This window comes from Panthera leo, chromosome D4 (genome assembly GCF_018350215.1).
Source record: "Panthera leo isolate Ple1 chromosome D4, P.leo_Ple1_pat1.1, whole genome shotgun sequence".
Classification (NCBI taxonomy): domain Eukaryota; kingdom Metazoa; phylum Chordata; class Mammalia; order Carnivora; family Felidae; genus Panthera; species Panthera leo.
The window spans coordinates 84889790-84915542 of NC_056691.1; the positions used below are offsets into that span (position 1 = coordinate 84889790).

General features: G+C 47.7%; 1 protein-coding gene across 11 annotated transcripts in view; it reads left to right on the plus strand.

Moving 5' to 3' along the window:
• Nucleotides 1–25753, plus strand: part of MVB12B (multivesicular body subunit 12B) — a 196799-nt gene that overhangs the window by 93048 nt on the left and 77998 nt on the right. For 10 of the 11 annotated variants that reach the window (XR_006196141.1, XM_042914051.1, XM_042914045.1 and 7 more), the window contains exon 7: nucleotides 22177–22271. Coding sequence is in view for 10 of the 11 variants with exons in the window: in XM_042914051.1 (XP_042769985.1) it covers nucleotides 22177–22271 (95 nt within the window). In the remaining variant the exon portion in view is untranslated. Of the gene's footprint in view, nucleotides 1–22176; nucleotides 22272–22666; nucleotides 24039–25753 lie in introns of those variants that run through there. The other variant, XM_042914048.1, reaches the window with a different exon arrangement.

Here is a 25753-nt window from a genome sequence, read left to right on the forward strand (position 1 = left end):
TTTGGCCGTGTCAACTCAATTCAGTTAAGCGTCAGTGAAAAATGTGTGGCCCCCAAATGGCAGGGACTTTTGAACACCAGGTGCCTGGCACATGGTAAGCACTCAGAATGTGTATTAAATGTATAAAGTGAGCTGGTTTAGATACACAGGACCAGGTATCCTGTATTATCCTTCTCCACCTTCCATTTATTCTGCCAGCCAGCCAGTACAGACTTGCCTTTGCATTTGCTGGGTCTCCAACACTTTGCAAGTGCTTTTACAAATAAGAACTCATTTAATCCTAATAACAGCTCTGTGAATTAGGGTACTGTTATTCATATCCACTTCAAGATGAAGAAGCTGAGACCCAGGAGGTTAAATTCCTTTCCCAAGGTCACACAGAGCTCGGATTTGGACCCGAGCAGGTGAGCTGCCTGTGCCCGGGTCACTGGCTGTGGAGCAGCCAGCCAGGTGTCCCAGCCGTCTTCACGTGCGGCCTTTCCAGGCTCCTGACCAGCAGCTGGGAGCCGGGGGCTTCCCAGAGTGTGCACGTGGGGCTGGGGGAGCCCATTGTCTTCCTGGGCTCCTCTGGTCGGAAGCTGCCCTCGCAGTCTGCACTCACACCCTCTCGGGAGACACACGGATGTTGGCCGGGGTCCAGTCTGCTGGTGCCATAGATGGTGGCCGAGGAGAACATGTGGACGCCATACACGAGAGGGTCCTGGCGTCACAGCTCAAATGGCTCCCGAGCCCGCGATGAAGCGGGGTTACAAGCAGTTTGATTTATTCTGGCGATGACGAGAGCCCTGCGAAAGAGACCTACAGGGGAGGGTTCTCTGAATATCTCTCAAGTGCCGGTGTCACCGAGCTGTGACTGCTCTTGCAACAGTATCAAACTTCGCTTTGGTGTCAGTAATTTTGAAGGGGAAATTTCATTAGAATGCAGTTTGGTATTGTTGGATATGAATGATGGGTTTAGGCTGAGCAATACACTTTTTGATATTAATTTTTAATATGGCTTCTTGGGAAGTCAGAGCTTCTATTTAATGAAGAATTGACTATTAGTCAATACAGCTCCTGCCTCTGAGCCGGCCTTCTTTGCTCTCACTCTTCCACATCAGATTTTGACAAGGTATTTGCTGCTTGTAAATGTGGTATCTTTGTAATTTTTGTGACTCTGTGAGTGTCTTATTTTTCTTGGTGGTTATGATGGTTCTGCGTGCTTCTTGTTGTCCCGGAAGCAGGGCTGTAAATGTGAAATGATTTCCTCCTGTGCCTGGTTCGCAAGTGCATGGGGCTCTTTGTGCAGTTGGTTTAAAGCTCCAGGGTTTGGAGAAAGGCCTTTTTCAGGATTATGAAAATAGTTTTCCGTGTGTCAGAACAGATTTATCAGTTCACTTTAGGGTCGGTTTTGTGAACCAGACCATTTAGAAGAGGATATTTTACCTTTTATCAGAGTGGAAGCTGACAGTCTATTTGCAGGTAGCTCTATGGAATATTTCACCTGGATCTTTCAGTGTAAATCTAGCCGCCAAACAAAGTAAAAATGGGCGTTAAGCGAAATTTCCTGTGATTTTACCCACCCCAACCCCCACCCCCGGGCTGTTCTATTTCAAGGCAGGGTTTCAATTATTAATTTGGATATTTAATAAAATCCCTTGCTTGCAGTAACTTTTAAAAGTCCCCTTGAATTTTATTCGGGTCGGGTTTTTGCCCGTGGGTCGGGTAGCATTCAACTTGAATATCTTTCTTGAGCAGATGTTTTGTTTCCAGTTGAATAGTAATATTAACAATCGAATAAACGAAATTATCATCATCATTATTTCAGCTACAATTTTTTGAGCATCTTGTGCCGGGCACTGTGCAAACACTTTACAGATATTGTTTAAATCTTTCTAACCACGCAGTGAGGTGCGTAGTGGAAACGAGCAAAGCTTTTAAGAAACCAGCAAACTGCAGCCAGGAGAGGTGGCGGCTGACCCAAAGGCAGAGCATCAGGGCTCAGAGGAGCCAGGGCTGGAGCCCAGTCCCACCACCCCTGCCTGAGTGTTAAGACTCTGGCCTCAGTGTCTCCTGCGGCCTCGACCAGGACCAGACACAGCCACAAGCCATTTCAGCCCATGGTTCACATCGTACCTCCTTCTTAGTCATTGCTTCATTTTGCTCAGCAAATTGTTTTCCACAGCTTCTGAGATTGATTGAGCAAGGAGGAGAAGAATGCGCCTTTGATTCTTTGTTAGGGTTTGTTATTTTCGGCTCGGACTGTTCCCCTGCCCGTCCTGCACTCTCACGCACGTAGCCTTTTATGAATCTGAGTTTGGCAGTGTCGCTGCTCTTGAATTTTGGAAAAGCGGATATTTTAGTAGGCTGGAAGAAGATGAAAAGCCAGAAGTGCCCATATGTTCCTTGTTTTTAAAAGTAGGGTCAGTGAGGTTTAGAGACTCTTTAAATATTTCAGTTTATAAGATTAGACTAGATCATCTGGAATGGAAGTGTGGTGCCCTGGGTCCCAGACTTCACTTTTTTCTTCATTTCTTTTATATGGGAGGTAGGTGTTTTGGCATTGCAGGGTTCAAGTGTAATAAAACTTAAATGTAGTGAATAAATACCATGATTTGGAGTGTTGCAGCAGCTATGAAGTTAGTTTCCTTTCTTTTTCTTTCTTTCTTTCTTTCTTTCTTTCTTTCTTTCTTTCTTTCTTTCTTTCTTTCTTTCTTTCTTTCTTTTTTTTTTAAGTAATCAGTGACTTGAAAAATAACAGTTTAGTACAAGGATGGTAACTTAACTGAAAACTCCAAAGCCTTAAATTTGAGAATGCTTGTTGAGTGCACCTGGGTTTGGACTGTACCCACCCCCCCCCCCCACCTCCACCCCCTAATTTATATACACAATGCTGGATATAACTCCAAACTCCAGAGTCGAGTCTTTGGCATTTTCCTAAGGAAGCATGCTCTTCACCCAGTTAAATCTTTGCAGGTTGAGATTAAGCCTCGCTCCTGAAATGTCTATTTGAGTACTCTGAAATTGAACACAGTGGTGCGTCTTGTTAAACCCATGCCATCCTTTGTCCCCGTACCCTCTTGGTAAGTGATGTGGTGGTGGTTTTTCTTGATCCCGAGGTATCTGTAGAAGCCCACAGTCTGAACAACTGCCTACCCCAACCCCAAGTTTCCAAATGAGGCGCCCTTGGAGGTGACTTAATGCCACGCACGTGGAGAGAGGCAGGGGGGCTGGGACCAGGTCTCCCCTCCAGTTATGGTCCAGCTAGCATTTTATACTTCGGGCTGTGAGGTGTGACAGACAGCACTGTGCTGCCCTTGGTGACCCCACACGAGGTCCTGGGAGAAACCTGGCTGAGGAAGGGCTGTGGTCACCACCCTGGTACAACCTCTGAATACCCAGAGAGGAGGGACCTTGACCTTAATTGTCTTCCAGGGCCCCGCCCTTCTCCACCTAGAGTAAGCAGAAACTTTGTGCTCCCTGCATTTCCTGTCATGTTCATTCACTCTTCATACCTCTTCGATTTCTAAATTTCAAGAGTAATTTGTCACTTTAGAGGAGGGAGTCATTAATAACCATTATTGAGAACTGTCGAGCCTTCCTCTCTGTGTGTGAGTGTCTGAGTTAAGCATCCAAAAAATTGGCCTTGTTGGTGGCAAACAGGGCCTCAGTATTGACAGATCAGGACTGCCCCACCCCCACTGGTCTTTCTCACGTTCTAGTTTTTCCAAGTCTGTCTTTAATCACCGAGAGAGTGGCGGCCGAGTGGTTAAAGCATGTCCTCCTGGAATTCATTAGTATTATTACCAAAGACCGTGTTGTAAATTGTTGATTTTTTTTTTTTTTTTAACTGCTTGGAAAAAATTTCTCAACTATTTCATTTTAATGTGCTTTAAGGGTAAAAAAAACAGGGGGGGGTGGGGGAGAAAGATTTTCCTCATCAAACATTTGAAACAAAATAGTTCTGAAACCCTGGCTTCAGATCTCTCTGGGTGTGGGCTTTGAGTGGTTGTCCTAAAAGAAGCTGAAAATAGCATCTCCCTCACCTCAGGCTGTGGGGTGCTGGCCGGGAAGAACCCCCAAACCTTCTGAAAGTGGTTAAAAAGAATTGACATTCAGTGTATGTTAATGCACATTGTTATTCTTTAACATTAAAATTCCACTAAAGTAGTAATAATTACTGTTAATATCTTCCAGTGGAAACTTACAGTAAAGGAGCAATAGTAGAAACAGTATTTAAAGGAGAGCTGCAGCGTGATAAGAATGCAAATAAGTGTTATTAGCCTAATGATTTTGCCGTCGCCATGGTTGTGCGGCACCAGTGTTGTGAATATGTCATCCGGCACCCGTGAATTTGGAAAGTGTGTCAAAACACAACTTCAATTAGTTTGCTCTAATTATGGCTCTGGAGAGTTTGTAACTACATCACTCCTCATTAAAAGAGATTTTCTTATATGGATTAATGTAATATACAAAGGAAAGTTTCAAAGTTCCCGACGCCGTTTGCTCCCGCAACGAGGCAAGCTCAGAGCGGGGCTGTGATGGATCCTGGGTCTGCTGCTGCCACCGGCCTGGCCGAGGCAGGGGGCCGAGCGGCGGCTGTGGCCGGAGGGGAGCCGTGCAGACTCTGCCTGGGGCAGCCCATCCCTCCGTCTGGATAATCGGCCTCCTGCTGAAGTGGCCAGTGCAAATGGAGTTTGGACGATTTCCACAAGAGGGTAAATGAACCCATCTCAAGCCTTTAAGAGAAAACTGCTGATCTGCAACGAGGAGGATGTCCCTCGCCCACAGCACCTGTGGCGTCTGGCAGCCGGCTCAGCCGAAGGAACTCAAGACCTCCCGTGGCCATGTGCAGTGTGTGAAGTCAGCCTTTGGTCCTGTCCTGAGGGCCTTGAGGGAGACTTCCCGCGAAAATTTACTTTGGGTCCCGCGGAACCCCAGGGCATCTGTGAAATGTCAAAAGTCTTGTCCCAGAGTGAAAGACCGTACTCGAAGGAAAGGATATCTCTTGCCTAAACCGATAGGTAGTTACAGATGCGATTGTGGAGCTGTCGCCGTTTTGAAAGAAGAAAAGTCCACATTTTCTTAGGCTGTTACTGACTTCCCTCCCCTTGGACCCCTGCAGCGCCCACCTCTGCGAGGCCTCCCCGCGCAGGGGCTGGATGGCTACCCCAGGCCTCCAGTCCGCTGTACGAGGACGTTTCCTTGAGCTCTGCTGCCCCTCCCCACGCCCCATCCTCCTGAGCAGCTGGCCACAGCATCCTTAGGACTCCCCAGTGTGGGGAGCCCGGTGGTACATTTTGAATCCAAGAGTTAAATTGGAGAATGCTTGTTGAGTGCACCTGGGTTTGGAATGCACCCCCCCCCCACCTCTACCCCCTTATTTTTACACCCAATGCTGGATATCTAAAATACAGCTTTGAATACATTTGTACTTTTTTTTTTTTTTACCTCCGTTTCTCTTTGTCCTTATTTCTGGTGAGTCCGGGGCGGGGGGGGGGGGTGTGTAATGAGTGACTTGGCCTTCTTTACACCACTCACAAGCAGTGTTCCCTCGAGCGCGTTATCTTGCTACTCTGAGCCTCCGTTACCCCTTCTGTGAAGGTGGGGATAAGACCGTCTCCCTTGGAGATTGTTCTGGGGACTAAATGGGGGCCACATGAAAGTGCCCCACCAGACACACCGCGGGCCCTCGTGCACGTGGCCTCCTGTCTTGGTCCAGGGTTTCTTTCCGAGTCCGGTCGGAGCGTGAGCACCTCATTCCCTGAGACCTCTCTGTTGCCACCACTTGGCTCCTGTCGGCCCCAGCCGTAGCTTCAATCACACCCCCCTCTCCGGCCCAGTTCTCACGGAGCCAGACTGTGGGCGCGGGGGGCCCCCGCAGGGCTGGGGCGGGGATCGCTGTGCTCACAGGTGAGCAGCTGGTGAGGGGTTAAGATAGTAATTGTGTAAGTCTTCCAGGCTTTCTCCCAGTTCTGCGATAATTTGATGAAGAACTTCACCCTAATTAAATATTCAAATTAGGAATAAGTGTCAATATGGCTTCCCATTGCCTGGAATGATGATTAATTGTATTCAAAACTCTAGTGGCCCACTGTAATCTAAACTGAACCGTTGTTCTTGATTATTTCTGCACCACACTTGCCATGTTTTTGTTTTAAGATTTAAACTAGTAATTGATTTGCCATATGCTGTCGAGCTGCACATACTTTCAAGCTGCACGTTGAGGAACTTGGGGAGTTTGGAATTGTGATTTCCTTAGTCTTCCAGTGGCAGTTTTCCTGTCCAATGCAGAGTGATTTGGTTGGGAGAACGTGGTGTCTGTGTTGCCCATGAGGAAAACTCATTATATAGTCAAGTTGGTAGGCTGAAGTTGTATTGATCGTGGCACGCGAGCTGCTTGAATGGAAAATGAACAAATCCGTACATTTGGTTGGTGCTTTGCGTGATTTCGGCAAAACAGCATGTTCTAGTGGAAAAAAGGATCGGGTCAGATCCCAGCTCGGCCAGTTTCTTTAGCTCTGTGACCTTGGGCAAGTCCCTTAACCTCTCTGAACCTCCTTTCCCCTGGTCAGTAGAGTAATACTTACCTTGCCGGGTTGGGCCAATTAGGGATGAGTGTGAATCGTGAAGAATAATTGAGGTGCTCAGTAAGTGGTAACTGTCCTAATAATAGATGATTGCAGGAACAAAGGCTTCATGTCATGCACCCCCCTTCCCCACCTCCTGACCATCAGGAGTCTGAAACCACCTCCCACTTTCCTGACTCCAGGAGCCACCGTTGCTGTTTCTTACCTTGTGGCATCTCCTAGCTCATTGTCTTGACTCATGCTTTACTGTCTCATTGTTGGGGCCTTTTCTCCCCCAACCCACGGTCTTTCCTCTTAGCAGATGGGACCACAGCTTCCATGACCCTGCACTGGACACTTCCTAGGGTTTAGCAGAGTGCCTGGTGCAGGGTAGGCACTCAACAGATGTTTGTTGTTTTATGCCATTGCTTTAAAATTAAAACCTAGAACCTTACTTGTATACCTTCTATTTAGAGCTTTTTTACTTTGCAATATAGGCAATTTATGTTTCAATTTACTTATAGATAAATTCCTAAAGAGGAAAGATAGAAGTCTCACATGGCTCTTTTCATTTTTTTTTTTTTAAACTCTATTCTTTTAGCACAGTTGTAAGCTCACTCTAAAATTGAGGGGAAGAGATTTTTCATATATCCCCTGTCCTCACATGTACGTAGCTTCCCTGTTATCAACATTCCTCACCAGAGTGGTACTTTGTTTGTTTGTTTTTAAACCGGGGATGAAACTACACTGACACATTGTAATCCCCTCAAGTCCATAGTTTGGGTTTGCTCTTGGTGTTGGACATTCTGTGGGTTTGGACAGATGTATAATGACCTATGTCCGTCGTCATAAAATCATTCGGAGTATCCTCACTGCCTTGAACATCCTCTGTTCTGCCCATTCACCTCTCTCCCAGCCCCTGGAAACTAGTCACCTTTTTTACTGTCTCCACAGTTTTGTCTTTTCCAGAACGTCCTAGAATTGGAATCCAGTAGCATGTAGCCTTCTCAGATAGGCATCTTTCACTTAGTAATACGCATTTATCATTTGGGTTTTCAAACGATCTCTGTGCCAAACCTGTGCTTGGCATATAGTAGGAGCTCAGTTAAAAACTGGCGGACCGAGTCAGTCGCAACATATGACTATGGCAGCCTTGTGTGCCTGCCGATACCTCAGTCCGTCTGCCCTTGGGCAGCACCAATTCATTGGGTATATTTGGAATTCAGTTTCAAGGCTGAGCATAGAAAGTCTGTGAGGTCGTGAAGATCATCGTAGAGGAAATAGGTCTCTTAGGTTTTACAAAACCTCACTTGACTCTGCTGGTGTCAGTCACAAAACAAAACGAAAAATGTCTCATCGGCCCTTAAAAATGGTAGTGAAACTTACATGTGGTAATTTCTTTCTGAGGTTGCTTCCAAAATCAACGAGAAAAGAAAACTCCCCAGACCGAAAATTATTTTAGGCCCTAGAGTCCTCAAAGTCCTCAAGACTTTCAGTCTCAGTGGAATGAAATTGCAAGAAAAAAATCGCAACATTATCTCCCATTATCTCTGGGTCTTCACAGATCTAAATCTAACTCAGAACTCAGTTTGGAAGCACAGGGGACCTGGAGTGGGAACCCTCTGCGAAGTCTTTGAGGATACCGGTGCTGGTCGGGCTTTCCAGCTGAAAATGATTCATTTTAATTACCATCCAGGGCGATCTGATACCTGAGCATATGGTCCTTAAGAAATAAGCTTGCCCAAACTGTCAGCGAGTGTGGGCAATGGTCAGGGACCTCATTCTGACACCGTTGACCAGCCTTGGAGAGCGGACGCTCTAGAAGGTGCTTATTAAAATGCCAGCAGGTGCAGCGAGGGTCCCCTTTCCTGTGACTCCCTCACCCTGCTTGTGCCAGGTGTTTTATAAGAGCCTTTTTCTTCATTAAATGGCATTCATTAAGCACGTCCTTACACCTGGCACAGAAGCTGTGTGTCACAGATGACTTCTTCCCAATGGTGTTTTGCAGGAATAAAGTGGAATTTCATTTAGCCATTTGCCGTGTTCTTTCTCCCCCGACCACCTCCACTCAATTATTGTGGCTTTTGCATATTCTATTCCTCCTCCCCCCTCCCCATTGTGTTACTTTCTTTTGCACGCTACCTCTGGTCCTTGTCCACCAGCAGGCAGGTTAGCTGGAAAACAAGATGTTCCTTTAGCACCGAGTGCTGTGCTGTTTGCTTTCGTATACGTTTGCTCAGCTAACACACCCGGCAACTTCTGGCCTCTGCCGTCTTCCTTTTACTGATAAAAAGAAGAATAACTTCCCATTAGAAAAAATTAACACATAAAAATATATGAAGGGGGAGGGGGATCCACACTCTCAGCTCAGACGTCCGTGGTCCACACTGTGATCCCAGCCCTGCCACCAGCCCAGGGCCATCTCTGCTGTGATCTGATGTATCCTTTCAGGTCCCTTTGGTTCTTGGGTGCCTGTTACGTATATGGGTACCCACAGAAATAACAATGTGTGTAGGGTTGTTTCCTACTCAGGGTTTGTTGTGTTTCATTTTGATCAAACAACTGAGTCTTTGAGATTTGGCTGTGGTGATAGAAAAAGTCTGGCATTTTCCTTCTTCTTCTGTCCTAGTTCAGTATTAAAATGAACATTTTCCCAATTCACTGCTCTGACAAACACAGCTGCAAGGATGCATCCACGCCTCTCCTGCAGCTGAGTTCACGCTCCCAATAACATGGTCAGCACCCTCCCCCAGTTCCACCCAGAAAACCTGTAAACATCATTTTATATCTGCAAAGTATTTTGGATCAGAGACTTTATAATGTTCCATAAATTATGTCATATTTATAACCTAACGCTCTGGTGTTTGAGTAGAGCGTCACGATTCTGAGCTGAATTTTGTAGTTTTCCCCGTCAGGGTTCAAATCCAAGCTGTGTCCCCCCACCCCCCCAGGCAAGCTGCTGAGCCTTTCCGAGGCCATCTGTCAAACAGAGATGATCTCAGCGCCCAGTTGTAGGATTCGGGTGGGGGTTATGTGATGCATGTGAAGGGGAAGCCCTCCGAAAATGTCGCTAAGGTTATTTGCCTGTTTTTATCTTCAGTAAGTCTTTTCCCACATTTCCGGTTATTTCCTCAGGCTCCATTTCTAGAGGGAAAGAAAAAACGCAGGGCCTTTGTTCTGCTTTCTTCCCCACTCTTAAGTCTTAACTTCAAATCCTTTGGCGCATGTTGGAATGTATTTCTTTCAGAGAAAGGGACGTGAATGGTCTTACTTTGTCAGCGTCTTCACCTGTGAAAGACAACTTGAGGGAATAAGAAATTGCTGGAATTCAGCGCTGTCTTCCTTCAGAACCTCTGTGGCTCCTTTGTCTTGAGGCAAGTAGTATGATAGAGGAAAAGTCTGAAGTCACTGTCGGTGTCTGCCAGGATTCGTCTCGCAGTGGGTCTCTCTTCACTGCCATTTCTGGAGGACCGTCAGCCCGGTTGGCTTCTTTCTTTAGGTGTTTTTGTCTTCTTTTTTAGATCAGGGAAGTATTTTCAGCTTCACTAAAGTATACTCAATCTAGGATAAACTGCACCTATTTAAAGTAGAATTTGATGAGCTTTGACATATGCTGCCATCACCAAAATCATCCTGGAATATACCCACCACCCCCAAAACCTCCTTGTCCTCCTTCATAGTACACCCTCCCTCCTCAGGCAGGCGCTGATCTGCTTTCTATCCCTATGGGTTAGTTTGCATTTTCTAGAACTTTACATAATATAACGGAATGATCCCACATGAACTTTTTACTTTATTTTTGACTTGGCATAATTATCTTGATATTTACCCACCTTGGGTTTGTCAGCAGTTTCTTTTTTATTGTTGAGTAGTATCCATTGCATGGATATACATACTGTGATATATTTATCAAATCACTGGACATTTAGCTTGTTTTTAGTTTTTATTATTACAGATAAATAGCTGTTTAGTACATTTGTGTATAAATCTTTTTTTTAATGTTTATTTTGAGAGAGAGTGAGCAGGGGAAGGGCGGCGGGGGGGGGGAGGTGCGGAGAGGAGAGACGGAGAATCCCAAGAAGGCTCCACACTGTCCGCGCCGAGCCCGATGCAGGGCTCAAACTCAAGAACTGTGAGATCACGACCTGAGCCAAAATCAAGAGTCCGACACTTAACTGACCGAGCCACCCAGGCGCCCCCTGTGTCCGATTTTTTGTACAGACTTATCCTTTCATTTCTCTTGGGTAAAAATCAAGAAGCGTAATGGCTGGCTTGCATGATGGGGTATGTCAAACTTTCTAAGAAACTGCAAACTCTTTCCTGCAGTTGTACCATTTTACATTCCCACCAACGACACATACGAGTTCCAGTTGCTCCTCGACCTTGCCAACAGATTGATATTTTTAGCCTGTTTAATTTTTGCCATTCTAGAAGATGTGTGGTAGTATTGCACTGAGGCCTCAATCTGTACTTCCTAATGATCAGTGAGGTTGAACATCTTTTTGTGTGCTGATTGCACATTTTCTCTAGTGAAGTGTCTGTTCCGATCTTTAGACCATTTTTTTTTTTAACTGGATTATTTGTCTTGTATTAAGTTGTAAGAGTTCAGTATAAATACTGGCTATAAATTGGATATGTGTTTTGCAGTTATCTTCTTCAGGTCTGTGGCTTGTCTTTTCATTTTTGTAACACATCTTTTATTTATTTTATTTTATTTTTTTTAATTTTTAAAAAATGTTTTTATTTATTTTTGAGACAGGGACAGAGCATGAGCGGGGAAGGGGCAGAGAGAGAGGGAGACACAGAAGCAGGCTCCAGGCTCTGAGCTGTCAGCACAGAGCCTGACACGGGGCTCAAACTCACAGACTGTGAGATCATGACCTGAGCTGAAGTCGGACGCTTAACCATGAGCCACCCAGGTGCCCCGTAACACATCTTTTAAAGAATAAGAGTTTTGGGGTGCCTAGGCGGCTCAGTTAGTTAAGTGTCTGACTCTTGATTTCGACTCAGGTCATGTTCTCCCAATTCGTGAGTTCAAGCCTGGCATTGGGCTCTGTGCTGACCTCAGGAAGCCTGCTTGGGATTCTCTCTCTGCCCCTCCCCTCCCAATAAATAAATAAACATTAAAAAGAGTTTTAGATGTTGAAGTTGATTGATTTTTTTTTTCTTGTATAGTTTGTGCTTTTCTGTGTCTTATTTAAGAAATTTTTGCTAAACCTAGGGTCACAAAAGTGTTCCCCTTCGTTTTCCTCTAAAAGAGGCCATGCTATGCCTATGAAATCAAGATGCATTTAAATTAAAGTATCAAACTCTAGGACTTCTAGACTTAACAATTTGCCCCTTCTCTTTCCTTTTTTCTTTTTTTAAATTTTTTTTTAATGTTTATTTTTGAGACAGAGACAGAGCATGAACGGGGGAGGGGCAGAGAGAGAGGGAGACACAGAATCGGAAGCAGGCTCCAGGCTCTGAGCCATCAGCCCAGAGCCCGACGCGGGGCTCGTACTCATGGACCGCGAGATCGTGACCTGAGCTGAAGTCGGACGCTTAACCGACTGAGCCACCCAGGCACCCCTCTTTCCTTTTTTCTAAGAACAGTTCTGTGAGTCTCAGGTCATTTTATCAATGGTGTGAGGAAAACCTCAAGATTCATTTATTTACGTGTGACTATCTAGTTCCAACACCGTTTGTTGAAAAGATTACCCTTTCTTCATTGAATTGTCTAGGCACCTTTGCTGAAAATCCATGGATCGTATATGTGTGGGTCTATGTCTGGACTCTCCATTCTGTTGCATTGATCTATAGGTCTATCTTTATGCCCTAATACCACACTGTATTGATTATTGTAGCTTTATACTAAGTCTTGAAATTAGGGAGTCTGGAAGTCAGGATTTATTTAGCCATGAGTCTTTATTGATTTTTGCTTGGAATGCTGGAAGCCCTGTTGACTTCTATATTTGGTTGGGTATTTTTTTTCTTTTGATTAGGCAAGCTTTAAACTTTTTTTTTTTTTATGGTTGTTACTTTTAATTATTCTGATTTCTTTCTAACACTGAGAATGTTGAGATTGGTTTTCTGTATTTATCATAGTTTTCCTCATCATCTCTGTATTCTTTCTATACATTCCGGAAAATTTGGGGGGATTTCCACGATACTACTGATACAGGTTTTCTTAAATTTTATTTCTGTATTTCTAATGCAGATAACTTTCTCTGTATCCTACAGTAAATTCTTTTTTTAGAGCGAATTTCTTGTTGTGTGACCTTTTTTATAGACCTAGGTGTGAGGATATGTATTTCTAGACTGGGTGTTGACCAAATGGCAGGATGTATGACTTCTCCCCACATCTCATTTAAGTGCTCATTACTTGGGAGACATCCTGAATCTTCATTACCTTTCTCTGTCTTCTTTAGTTTTTGTAGAGTCTCTGTGAGAGGAGACTGGCCAGAGCCATCACTGGCCCTACAAACCCTACAGTCCTGGTTTTTCTAGGGCACGTACGCTTTCATCCCCCTGATTTGATTTTTTTTCAACTGTCAATTCTTTGTCCCAGTGTGAATGAATAAACAACTGTTATTCCCCCGTATTTTGAAGATCTGCTGTTTCCATCCAGAGCGGTCTGCCACTTCTGGCCTTGTCCCCCAAATACAAGTTTATATTCTCTGTTTGCTCACTACCATTCAGAAAAGGGATTCACAGGCTCATCGGGGAACTGTGAGGTAGCTCTCATGTGACGAGTGTCATGATCCAGTTACTATAGCCAGACACCTGACTCTGACTCCTCTTTACTGGCTGGCCGTCTAGGCACTGTCCCCTTCCCACTCTGCTGAGGCTGTTAAATCAAGATGCATTTAATCAGAGTGTATCAAACCCTAGGCCTTCTGGACTTCATAATTTTGTCCCTTCCTTTCATCTTCTCTAGAATAGTTACTGTGAATCTCTTGGGTCATTTCCTATTTTTATTCCTGCTGTGTCTCTTTTCCTTTCTATATGTATGTATATAATTTTTTTTTTTTTTTTTGACAAACATGTTCTAGCTCTGCGATTCCCCCTTGCAGGGTTCAGGTAAATGAATAATAGGTTAAAGCAAAACCTTCAAATATTTTAGACTACTTTATTCTTTTTTTTTAATTTTTTTAAATGTGTTTATTTATTTTTGAAGGAGAGAGAGACAGAGCATGAGCGGGGGAGGGGCAGAGAGAAAGGGAGACACAGAATTCGAAGCAGGCCCCAGGCTCTGAGCTGTCAGCACAGAGGCCGACGCGGGGCTCGAACTCACGAACTGTGAGATCATCACCTGAGCCGAAGTCGGACGCTTAACTGAATGAGCCACCCAGGCGCCCCTAGACTACTTTATTATGAACTAAATTCTTGGAAATAGTTACTTGCTTGGCCTTAGCAAGTAAGTCTTGTCCTCTCTTTTTTCCGCTTGTGAACATTTTTTAACTTTTGGCCACAAGCACCTTTTTCTTTAATGAAGAATACTAAGACCAAGCCTTTGTTCTTTTTCTTACTACTCTTCTAAACCCCACCCCACCAGCTTCAGACCTCAGGCTTTTGCAGAGTTCCAACACATTGTCCTACAATAGTGGTCTTTAAGCTGGTTGGTCTAAGACTTTCATAGTTTTAAAAATTGGGGATTCCAAAGAGCTTTTTGTTTAAGTGGCTTATGTTTATCTATAATTACCTTATTAGAAATTAAAACTGAGAAACACGTGAAACACAAGAATATGCAAGGAGACATCAGAGCGAGCGATGACCTCAGAAGTCCTGCAGCTTCTGAAAACTTCTTTCTGCTTGTAAGAGGAGGGGTGTCTTGGTATTATTATTTTTTTTAATGTTTATTTTTGAGAGAGAGCGAGCAAGAGTGCAAGCAGGGGAAGGGCAAAGAGAGAGGGAGACAGAATCCAAAGCAAGCTCCAGACTCTGAGCTGTCAGCACCGAGCCCGATATGGGGCTTGAACTCTCAAACTGTGAGGTCATGACCTGGGCTGAAGTCTGATGCTTAATCGACTGAGCCACCCAGGCACCCCGGTGTCTTGGTATGATTATGAAAATAGTTGTGACCCTATGGACTCCCTGAAAGTGTCCAGAGGTCCCTGGAGCACACATGGAGATCTCCTGCCCCCCCGAAGGTGGGTCTAATACAGCTGTCAGCCCCGGAAAAACAGAATGGGAGCTGTAATTTCACACCACAAAGTTTGTTCTGCATATGTGCGTGAACATGTGTGCACCCACGCGTATATAAGAGGTGAGAGATAAAAGTGACGTCTGTCTCCCACCTTGAGTCTGCCTCTGCCTCACCAGCCACCGTTCCCTCCATGCTGCCCTCTGACAGTTCGAGAGGACAGCAGGCATCACGGCCGCCTGGGCAGAGCCATCTTCATTATATGTGGCCACTGGGTCCAGAAGATTAATGGTAACATTTTAAAAATTCACACAGACCTGGAATCAGCACTAGAAAATACAGATTTAAATTAACAAGGAAAAAGCAGAATCCCATCAAAGGAAATAAATCGTGCTGGCAACTATTGTCACATAATAAAATGTATTCTATAACTGAGGGGCTTTTATATGGAGCTGTCTGCAGCTTAGTGGCCATGTTAATTGAATAAGGTGCCTAAAACTGACTTGGGGGAAAAAAAATGAAATTTCCCTCAGCATCTATTTAGCCAGAGCCCTTGTCAGCAGCATGTGTGATGCTGACCTATTTGTTACAGAACCGCCAGCCCCTCCTGCGGAGAGAGGTGATCACTCAGCAGGGCGTGCCTGTCTCCTCCAGGCTGTTCCCCGGTAGGGAATGGGGAGGAACATTAGATAAAGCTCCCCTAGGATTTAGGGGCTCTTCTAGTTGGAATTCCCCAGTTACCAAACAGATTTGGGAATAGTGAGCCATCATTTGAGTCAAGTGGCAGAGATTGTTGGCCTCTGATGGTCGATCCCTTGTTCCAGTGGTCCGAGGCCTACTAGGGATGGTTCTAGAAGGTCTTCATCTCTAGGTGCCCCCCTAGGTAGAGCGGGTTTCCTGAGTCTTGGTGTCTTTCTGGCCTGCTAGTGATCTTTATGAACACTCTTAAAATCTAAAACACATTGCTCTGCTCACAGAGTAATCAATGACTTTGGGGCCCCTTGAAGTGACTTCACTGAACTTGGTGTCTTTGGGGGCACCAGCAGCCATCACTGTCTTACACTTTTCAGTTTTGTTGGATGCCATGGAGTACTCGTTCTTCTAACCCCTCTGGATTGGGTGCTTCAGAAGAGCATCTAGTGTCCACGGTCTGCTGAAGCACCTGGCTGCTTCCTTCTTTCCTCTGCCAGCAACATCCAGCATCATGAATGGTGCGTTCCCTTAATCTCTTTAGACCATGAGGTTATGGGAAAGAAGCCAAGGTATTGAGTTAACCAATCACAACTTCAAGTGTGAAAATTAGGCCTTTGTATCTTCCCACCAGATGCTATAGTAACAGGCACGGGCTCTGGCTGTTACAGTCTTCTAAAATGTTTTAAATGGCTGTAAAATTATTTGGTCAGACAGTTGTACCATAATTTTTTAACCAGTGCCCTATTATTTGATATTTTATTCCATTTTTTTGCATTTTAAGCAATGCCGCGATGAATGTGTTTATGTTTATGTAAAAATATTCATGAAGCAGAAATAGTTGCATTTTCCAAACACTTAACCAACCCTGTCCTGGGGATGAGAAAGAGACAAATGGGAAGTTTTCCCGTAAGTCTCCCCACACTGTCTCTAAGTACAGGTCAGAATCAGATTCACCCTTTCGTTCAGGCATTAGGTAATCTTACAAGGCTCTCATATTTTTAAGCACCCACTGTGTGCAGGGCACTGTTCTAGGCACTAGGGCTTTGGTGGAAAGAGAAAGTGTAGTGGAGATCATGTTCTGGTGATTTGGAAGTGAATCGGACAGTCCTGCAGAGTGGGAGGGGTCTGCAGAGAAGAAAGTGGGGTGTCATAGGAGCAAGCGGCTGGAGGAGAGGTGCCCCAGCAGACATCTAGGGGGTGGCCTGCGCGGGGGAGAAGCCAGCTTCTGGAGAGCTGGGGGAAGTGTGTTTAAGGCAGAGGGAACAGCAAGTACAGAGGCCCTGAGGCAGGAATGAGAGTTCAGGTTGCTGGTTGGAGGAGGTGAGTGCAGGGACCGTGAACAGGACAAGTTCAGAGAGGAGGGATGGGCTGGAGCTGGCAGGACGTCCCAATGGTGGGGCAGTGGGATTTCATTCTCCCGCAGAGAGAGGACACCAGTGGGTTCTGTAATGGTCCTGGGCTGAGGCCCTCATGAACAGGACTCTAAAACAATGGCAGGAGCAGGAAGAATCAGAATAGGATCTGTATGTGAAATTGTCACCGACACTGACTGTCTGCTCTGCCTCGTAGCGAGGTGTGCACCAGCAGGCAACATACCCTCACTGAAGGGCACCCAGCGCCTAGGGCGGTGCTGGGGTTTGAACCCGCGTCAGGCTGACTGCAGGGCCAATACCGTTCACCACCGCCACCGCTCTGCCTCCCTGGGTTTGTGGTTGGGCCGTGGGTTGTCCCACGCTGTTGTTTTTCCCTTTGTGAGGTGGTATTAGAGGGACTGTGGCCTTCCAGGGTCCTCAGGCTAGCAAGTGGCAGAGATGTTGCGTCCTTGACCTCACTTTCAAGAGGGGCCTAGGGATGGACCGTGCAGTCCTCACTCTGTGTAGCCGGTAGTCAAGACGATACATCAGGGCAATTTTCGGGTAACGGTAATAATCTCCGGAGGACACATAAACTAACCTTTTCATTAATTCCCAGCTTTCTGTTTGTCAGCTTTACCTCAAAAGCCCCAGTCCCCTGTTCTATTGAATAGAGTTAACTATTCTTATCTGAAAAGGTTGCTGGGAAGATTAGGCGAGGGGTATATGTAAAGAAACTCAGCCCAGTGCCTGGCGTGGGGTCCCCCCTGACCCCGGGGGACGTAGAATTTCCTTTTGCTCTGAGACGCCGCTGAATGCAGAGCCTCCCTGGTTCCTGTCGTCTGTCATTTTCAGGCTAATCTGACACCGCAGCGCCCCTGGGCCACTTCTCCTTCAGCAGGTGACTTTTTCTTCCTCTTTAACCACAGGTTATCTGTCCCCTCGGCCCCAACTGTCCATCCTCATTAAGGGAGGCCTTGCTGAGCCTTTTCAACCTCCTGTTTGTTCCCACGTCCCCTCCTTCCTGTGGCCAAACAACAGAAGCGAAGGGCCTCTATTTGCAGCATAGGGAACTCTTCTCCCCAAAGCTGTCTCTGGTCCGGGGCCTCTCTTCCTGCCCTCTGAATGCTGCATCATACTCTTGCAGGAACAACTGTAGCTGGAGTTTTGGGTAACTTCATTTCAGTTCAACACGTTGCTATGGAGCAATGACTCTGTAAGAGGCACAGCTGGGTCTGCAACTTGAATGCTCTTTTAATTTCACATGGACTGTGAAAACCATACATTGTCTAGAGTAGGAGATCAGAAACCTCTTCTCTATCCTCCCCCCGCCCTCCACCTCCCATAGATTCCCGACCACCACGAGTACTGATCTCTTCTTCCATCATGCCTGTTTTCCTCAGAGCACAGAGGAGTGGGATGCATGGTCTCAGAGGAGACTGCTTGAGTCTAATTGGCAAACACACATGCACAGAAACAAAATAATAGATGCTATAGCCATTTATGTCAAAAAGATCCAAAGGTTTTAATGGAGTAGGCTGAGCACTTAATGTGGTCAACATATGTTCAACAGTTGTCTACCCTAGGTCAGAAATCGTCCTAGAAAATGGAGTACAAAACTGATGAGCTTTGGCCCCGCTCTTGAGGTCACAGTCATGTTAGGAAGGCAGACTCGTATCAGATGCTTCAAGTATATTGTGAGAACTGGAGACAGCGGCGGGGTGGGGGTGGGGGGGACCTCTGTGATCCCGGAACAAGCCCAGGGAAGGTTCTAACAAAGAAGATATGATTAGGTGGGGTCTTGAGGGATGGATAGGAGTTTGGAGGGTAGGTAAGGAAAAAATGGAGATTCTAGGAAGGAGAGCAGCATGGATAAAGAGTCAGACTAAAGCATGAAAAAAAAAAACATGGCATATTCAGAGGTTTACAGGACTTTCCCTCTTCCTGGTAGAGGGAAAAGTGAGTGACAGGAGACAGAATTGGGAAAGGCAGGCTGGTGTGTGAGGGCAGCTTGAGTCAGGGTATGGATGCAGGTTAGGTTGCCCAGGGAAATCGTGCAGAATGGGGCGCGTGCTAAACCAGAACCCTTACAAATGGCAACTTTTTAAAAAGTTGAAGGAGGAGCCAGAAAGGACCATCTGCAAGGAAGGGAGGCTGGCCAAGGGAGGGAGGGCTGCAGAGCCTATCAGCCGGGCACAGCCTGATGCCCCAGGGAAGCAGGAAGGTTCAGACCAGGGAGTCCACGTTGAGTGGGGCAGCTGAGGAGCCCCACACCTGATTTCTCTAGCACATCCTTCATGTTTAAGTCCTTTGTATTCTAGAAGTGCCCCCAAACCATTCATTTAGAGGGCTGCAGCAGGACCCTTTGGCAGGAATTGTTAAGGGTCTACACACAGTAAGTGCTGAATAATTGCAATTGCGTGATAATCTCCGTTGTAATTTGCTGCTCCGTCCCGTACCGTGGCGTCTCCGCTTTATTTCCTCACTTTCCCACAGGCGGGCATTCTTTTAAAATTGCAAATTGGATCTTGTCACATCTCTGCTTCAAAGTCCTCCTGGATAAAGTCTGAGCTTATGCAGGGCCCTGCTGTGCTGTGGCCCCGTAGCCGTCTTCAGCCTGGTCCCACACCCTCTCCCGGCCTTCAGGCTCTGACCACTCCGGCCTCCTGCCAGTTAGGAGGCTAGTTTTGCCCTTCTGCCTGTCTGTCCTCCATTCCCTGCCCCCCCCCCCCGCCCCCAACACAGCACTTCCTGCTTTCCATGTGCAATCACATTTGTAAGCAAGCGTTCCTGTAACGTGGTGGGCATTTTCATGTCCCCTCCCTGCCTGCTCTAGGGTGACCTCTGCCCACACAGGTGCCCTGCCTGTCCTGCACCCCTGCCCCGGGCCCCATCTGTGTGTTCTCGCTCCAGACCCCTTGGCCCGTCTCTAACCACTGAACGGCTGTGCTGGCCCTGTCTTCTCTTCTGGCTGCTTGTTGACTTCTTTGCCACCGTCCAGGTCTGCCGGTCTCCTGAAGTCCCGCTAACACCCACCTCCTCCACGAGCCTTCCTTGAAGGCCTCCAGGCCCTAGAGTAGCCACCGCACTGCACAGATGTGTGATGTCCTTAGTTTGCTTGCATGTAGCTCTTGCAAGTGCTTTCAAGGCTTGGAAATCTTAAGGAATGGCAGCCCTGCAGTGTAGTCCTTCCCTGGCTTCTGGAAATCCCCTCACTGGTGCAATATCAGTGTCTGCCTCAGCCAGCTTCGTGGATGTGCCGCCGGGACCGGTGCACCGGGGCCCAGCCTCGAAGGGCCCCACGCTTGGCACAGTGCTCTGCTGTCTCCATCTTGAAATTTCCAGTGTTTGAACCGGGGCCTCCCATCCTGCACCGGGCCCTGCACTCGCCTCCCAGGGGCAGCACGAGGAGCCAGGAGAGAGTGCGTGAGATCTGCACACCCCGAGGCCTGGCACACGGCGAGCACCCTCTGCAGGCTCACCTGTCATCATTTCTGCTCCGCTCAACCACAACCACAGTCAATAATTCATTCTTCTGTTTGCTCAGCTTCATTGACTAAGTGCTGTGGTCAGAGGCGCCGATCAACTGTGTAAAACCCTTCTGCAGCTGCTCTTCATCGTCTCAGGGTCCCAAACCTGGCCAGCCTTCAGAGTCACTGCTGGAGCTTGTTAAAAATAGATTTCTGGCCGCACCCCAGGCCCGCTGAACCCGACTCCCCAGGGGCGTGGCTGTGACTCTGTAGTGTTATCAAGCTCCCAGGTGGCTCTAATGCCTTCATTTGTGCTGTGACGGGCGGAACAGAATCGGGAACCTTCATCCTAGGGGATAGAAACCTTGCAGTAACGCATTCAGTGTCCTTTCCAGCGCCGTTTCCACGTGTTCCCTGACCCTGTGCCAGTGTTGGCTTTCCCTGACTCTCCACTGAGTCCCTTGTACTGTGTCGAGACCCACGTCCTCCTCTGAGAAGGGGCCACTAGAAGCCCATCCCCTTTGTTGGAACTCTTGTGCTCACTCAGCACGCGGGCGCGTGTCCTGTTCCACAGTGGCTTGCTTCTGTACCTCAACACCCTGTAGCCTAGGAGCTCCTTCAGGGAGCTCCCCTCTGCATCCTTAGTTAGCATCAGTAATGAGCAGACATTCAGATTGACTACACACACACGTCAGGGTCTCCCTGTGCTTCTGCCTGCTGGTGGCCCTACACTGCTAAGTGCAGCCTGTGCTCAGCAAAGCCCTCCTCCTCCCCCCGCCCTCCCGTCTTGGTTCAGCCAGGCTGTTCCGTGACATAGGTGTTTGCCTCCATGCTTAACCCTGCAGCCCAGCAAACCGAATGCCTCTACAGCCTTAGGTGCTCATCTTGTAGCCAAGAGGCTTCTGCTCGCTCCTGGCTCTGCGGAAACAGGTCTTGCCTAGAGAACCTTCCCTCCTAGGAGCCTGGGTGTACAAGAGTCATTCCTGGAGGTCACACGTTTGTTGTGTGAAAAAGGCAACATGTACAACGTAAAGCTTGCTTGATGTAATAAACGTTCCCTTCCTCCGTCTTTTCCCTTTCGGGAATGACTGAGTGTGGCCAAAACTCTGGCTCCTGAGCTATTTCAGGCCACCTCCCAGTCATACCAGGAAGAGGCTTTATTGTTTGTTTGTTTGTTTGTTTGTTTGTTTGTTTTTTCTATGCAGACCTGTTGGGTTTGAAATATATTTCCTATCGTTTTCATCTTTTTTGCATTTGCTAAAGGCAGCTGATGACCACACTAAATGGCTTATCTACTTTGATTGAATACTCGCTTCTGCTCTGTGCGCACTGTGAGCTTTAATGGCCAACACCTGTGCCATAAAAGACAGTGTTGAATCAATCAAAGGTGCTTTCCTAAGCACCTACTGTGTGCTTCTGCCAGAGGGGGGAACATGCAGGCATAGCCGTTCAGAAGAGCATGCCATTCTGATTCTCAGTGGTTGTTAGTTTTCCTGGACTCACATGGTAATAATAATGCTCAACACCTTTGTTCACAAAGTGCTTCCTGCACGGTTATCCTCAGTGGCTCCATGGGACAGGTGTGAAAGCCACTGGGTGGATAATGAGCCAAGATGGCAGAACAAACCGAGACGCCTGTCCAGAGCCTAAGTATTTGCTCCTGCTGGTATATCTTGCCCCGTGGGCAGAGGTCGAGACTAAGTTGCCCACCTCCTTCAAGCACCTGGGGTTGGACATGCCATGAGGCTTGGGAAACCCTTTCCTCCACTTGGATGTTCTTTTAGGAATTAGAAAAAAAGGTCACTTCTGATGCCTGGAAACTTCGGAATTCCTTGGGGGAATTCGAGCCGTTGGGGGGCCTGCTCACCAGGGCGCCCCCACCTCACGCTCTGTGCTGCTGCGGGCCGTTGGTGGTGCGGGGGCTTTCTGGGCCTTGGGGAGTGCTCTGCGTGCCCTGTAACCTCCTTTCTCCTCCGTCTCTTTCTTAGGCACATCTCTCTAACGCTCCCTGCTACCTTCCGAGGCAGGAACAGCACTCGGGCTGACTATGAGTACCAGCACTCCAATCTGTATGCCATATCAGGTACGTGGGGCCTCCGCTACTGGCCAGCTACCGTGTCTGTGTCCCGGGCACCACCTCCCTCTGCGTGTCTCCTGGCTTCGAATGGCATCTGTCTTCCCTCTCTCGTTCACCCTGCAAGGGGCCTGTTCCCTGCAGAGATCAGCCCTTTCCTTCCTTTGTGTCGCCTCAGCACTTAGAGGAGGGCCAGATACTCCGTGTGTTTTGAGACTAACGATGAAAAACAATGTGTGGATTTCACAAGCTTGAAGGGAGGCTTCCTGAGAATAGTCCCTGTATTAGTCACCTGCCAGGGCCAGGGCAGATTGCCCCTGGGGTCTTGGGAGCAGCACAGAGCCCAGGCCCGGTCTGCTCACCAGCCCACATCCAGGTCTGTCCGCACCTCTCGTTTCCCAAAGCCAGATTTGTGGCCCGAAGGGACACCGGCGGTCTCCCCTCCCAACCACCATCGTGGGGGTCTGCGATTTCTGAACCCGGCCTTGAAATTGCTGGTGTTACTTTGGCAGGAACGTCAGCGGCGTGAGTCTCCCTTTTCACCTTCACCCGGGGAGGGGGACTCCTGCAACCCTTATTACAGAGTGGAGATTCATTAGGTGCCTGGCAGCACAGGTGACCCGCTAAGAGCGGAGGAAACCCGCAGGCTCACCTCCGATTATCCTCGGCCTCCAGTCAGGGGCGTTTGTGTATCAGGGGAAGTAGCAAATCGGTGCCACTTACCAGCGCACACCCTTAATGGTGAGTGACGTTTTGAACACGGGAACATGGCATTCATTCATGTACCATAATGAATCCGTTATTTAAAAGGTAATCTTTTTTCTAAAAATTGCAACTTGGGGTTACTAAATAGATGAAATAGAACAATGGTATAATTCATGTCAGTATCAGTTTCTCTTGTTATGATCACTCCCTAATAGGTTTGGAAGTAGAAGCAAAAGCCCGTTGTTCGATTTCTGGGTGGGGAAAGGGAAGGCCAGGGATGTTCTGAAAGCCCTGGTCGCCCCAAAGGGTAGAGGGAGCACGTTGTCTCAGAAAAGCACCTCCAGAGAGGATTTCTTTTGTGCTGTGGCCATTTCAGCAAAGTCGACAAGGAGCGTAACGAGTGTGGAAAGATGACCTATTTTGTAGAAAAGCTGAATATTTCCCCAGATGCTTCGTGGCATGGTGGTGCAAAACAGGTCTGTGAAATCCAGCAGGGCGACCCCGTTCCGAATGCGCATGAGGAAAGCTCAATCAAAGCAGATGACTTTTTCCCTCCAGCTTGCAAATCTTTTTCCAGCCACGGTGTTCAGCTCCCCCCACCTTACCTGGGTTCTCTGATGGCTTTCCCAGCTGTTGACATTTCTGCAGAAAAGGGCCCACAGAGTGAAATCTCCCCTGGTTTGGCAGGAATGTTCCTGTCTGCCTCTGGACCACTGCTTCCTCGCCCCGCGGCTTTGATGAGGTGTTGTTAGTTTAGCAATACCGAGGTAACGGCCTCAAGACACAGGGGAAGCCATTCAGAAACTTCCTGTTACATTTATGTAAGTGGCAGTCTGTTGGGTTTTATCTTCCAAACGTCTACCGTCGAGGCTACGGCAGGGCCGTGGGCAGCCCCGGTCTCCTCGGCGGCTGCGGGCACCAAATCGCTCCACCCGGGTCCGGGATGGCTTTGTTGTAATGCTGCCAGGAAGAGTCCGCAGGGCCCGCTGCCTCCATAAGGCCTGCAAGCTCAGCACTGGGCAACCGTGGTGCAGCTGGGAAGCCTGCCCGCCCACCCACCAGCTGCCTGCCTGCGAGCCGTTCTGGTAGAAGGGAACAGAGACCACCCCCACCCCCACACCCCCCGCTCCGTATGAACAGGATCTGGCGCTGAGTGGCACATCTCAGTTTGGTATCGCAAAGTTAAGGTTTCAATGGTTTATTCTAAAGACACTCAAGGCAAAGCATGCCCAATGCATGGTGATCGGAGCTCTGCTGGTAACCAAATGAATGGATCATCCTGTTCTGGACCGGCTCTCTGGTGCACGTTCACCACAGACTCCAGGGGCCAGGCCTTTGGCACACACCCCTGGTGCACTCTGGTTCCTTCCTGAAAACATTCAGTCATGGCTCCCTTCGTTTGTAGGCCCTTCCAAAGGAGGTTTCCAAACTAAGTAATCAGAAAAGCGAGCCGCCCACTTGTAACTCGTATGCGTCGTTACTAAAGTAATATTTACTCTTACACCTTTTCTCAAAGGCACACCTGTTAATCTGTCCTCTTTCCTGTACCTTCCACTGAGACGGTTCGCGTGTGTCAGGCCTGCAGGGGAAGAGACGGTGCTCTGAGCTGCTAGAGGAAGGGGAGGAGAGAGTACGGAGCCCTGGCCTGAGCACACGGACGTGTTCGTGAACTGTTTATGGGAGGGAGGAAGGAGAGCCTTTAGCCTGGTATCTGCCCTGCTCGGGAATCCTCTCTCTGACCCCTGGGGCAGGCGATCATCCCGATTGGCCGTTCGAATGCCTCTGGCATCTGTGCCCACTACCTCCGGCCAGCCCGTTCTGTCTCTGTGGGGCCCTCCCTTGTTCAGCTGGGCCCTGTCTTTCCACATGTTCATGTTCATGTTCATTCAGCCGTTTGGGGGTCCAGATGCAATCCATCAGCCAACACGTGCCAACTGTTCCGCCAATAGTTCTGTCTTGCCCACGGAAGTGGGATGAGGGGCTTCTGCTGACTCAGTGCTGAAATCCTGAGAGGCTCCTGTCCCCCTGCTCAGACACCCTGTACGCTCCTCACGCGGCCACAAAGCACACCTTTGATCCTCCCGCTTCTGCCAGTAAGAACTTCAGAGAAATACTTAGCGGTGTACGAAGAGACTCATCCACAGGGATGAGCCACGCCGCTTCTTAAAAATGATAACACTCAGGCAAAGGGGTTGGGGGATGGAGCTCGTAAATATCCAAAACAAAAGCAAAGGGTTAAGTTATGAAACGTTCTTACAATGGCCTTGTCAGGCATGAAAAAATGATGTGGATAAAAAAGTGTGCATGGATAGTAAGTGGCAACCGGAGTGTGCAATGTGATTGCATTAAAAAAAAAAAAAAATATGTGAAGTCTGGAAAGGTCTGGGAAGGTACCTGCCAGGGTGTTTCCAGGGGTTTTCACCAGCCTTGCCTGCTCTTTTTTTCTTTTTTCCTTCTTTGTAGTGTCTCAATTTTCTATGTTGGCAAGTGTTGCTTTTATAATAAAAAGCTTAGGCCCGGAGTTCATTTGGCATGCTCTTGGCCCCACTGGCCCCCGTAAGTGCCTTGTCCTTTCTGAGAGCTCACAAGCCTCCTGACTCAGAACGGGCTTCTAAATTCTACTGGAGATCGCTCGCAGGCCACAGGTCAATTATCTTCTTAGGGTCCCCTTTTGAGAATATGTGGGTTTTTTCTATTGCCCAGTCCCTGGAATCTCCTGTCCGCCGATATCTCCCAAAGACCGCTGACTGCAAGGCTGACAGCATCTGGCCTGTTCCACTGGTGGT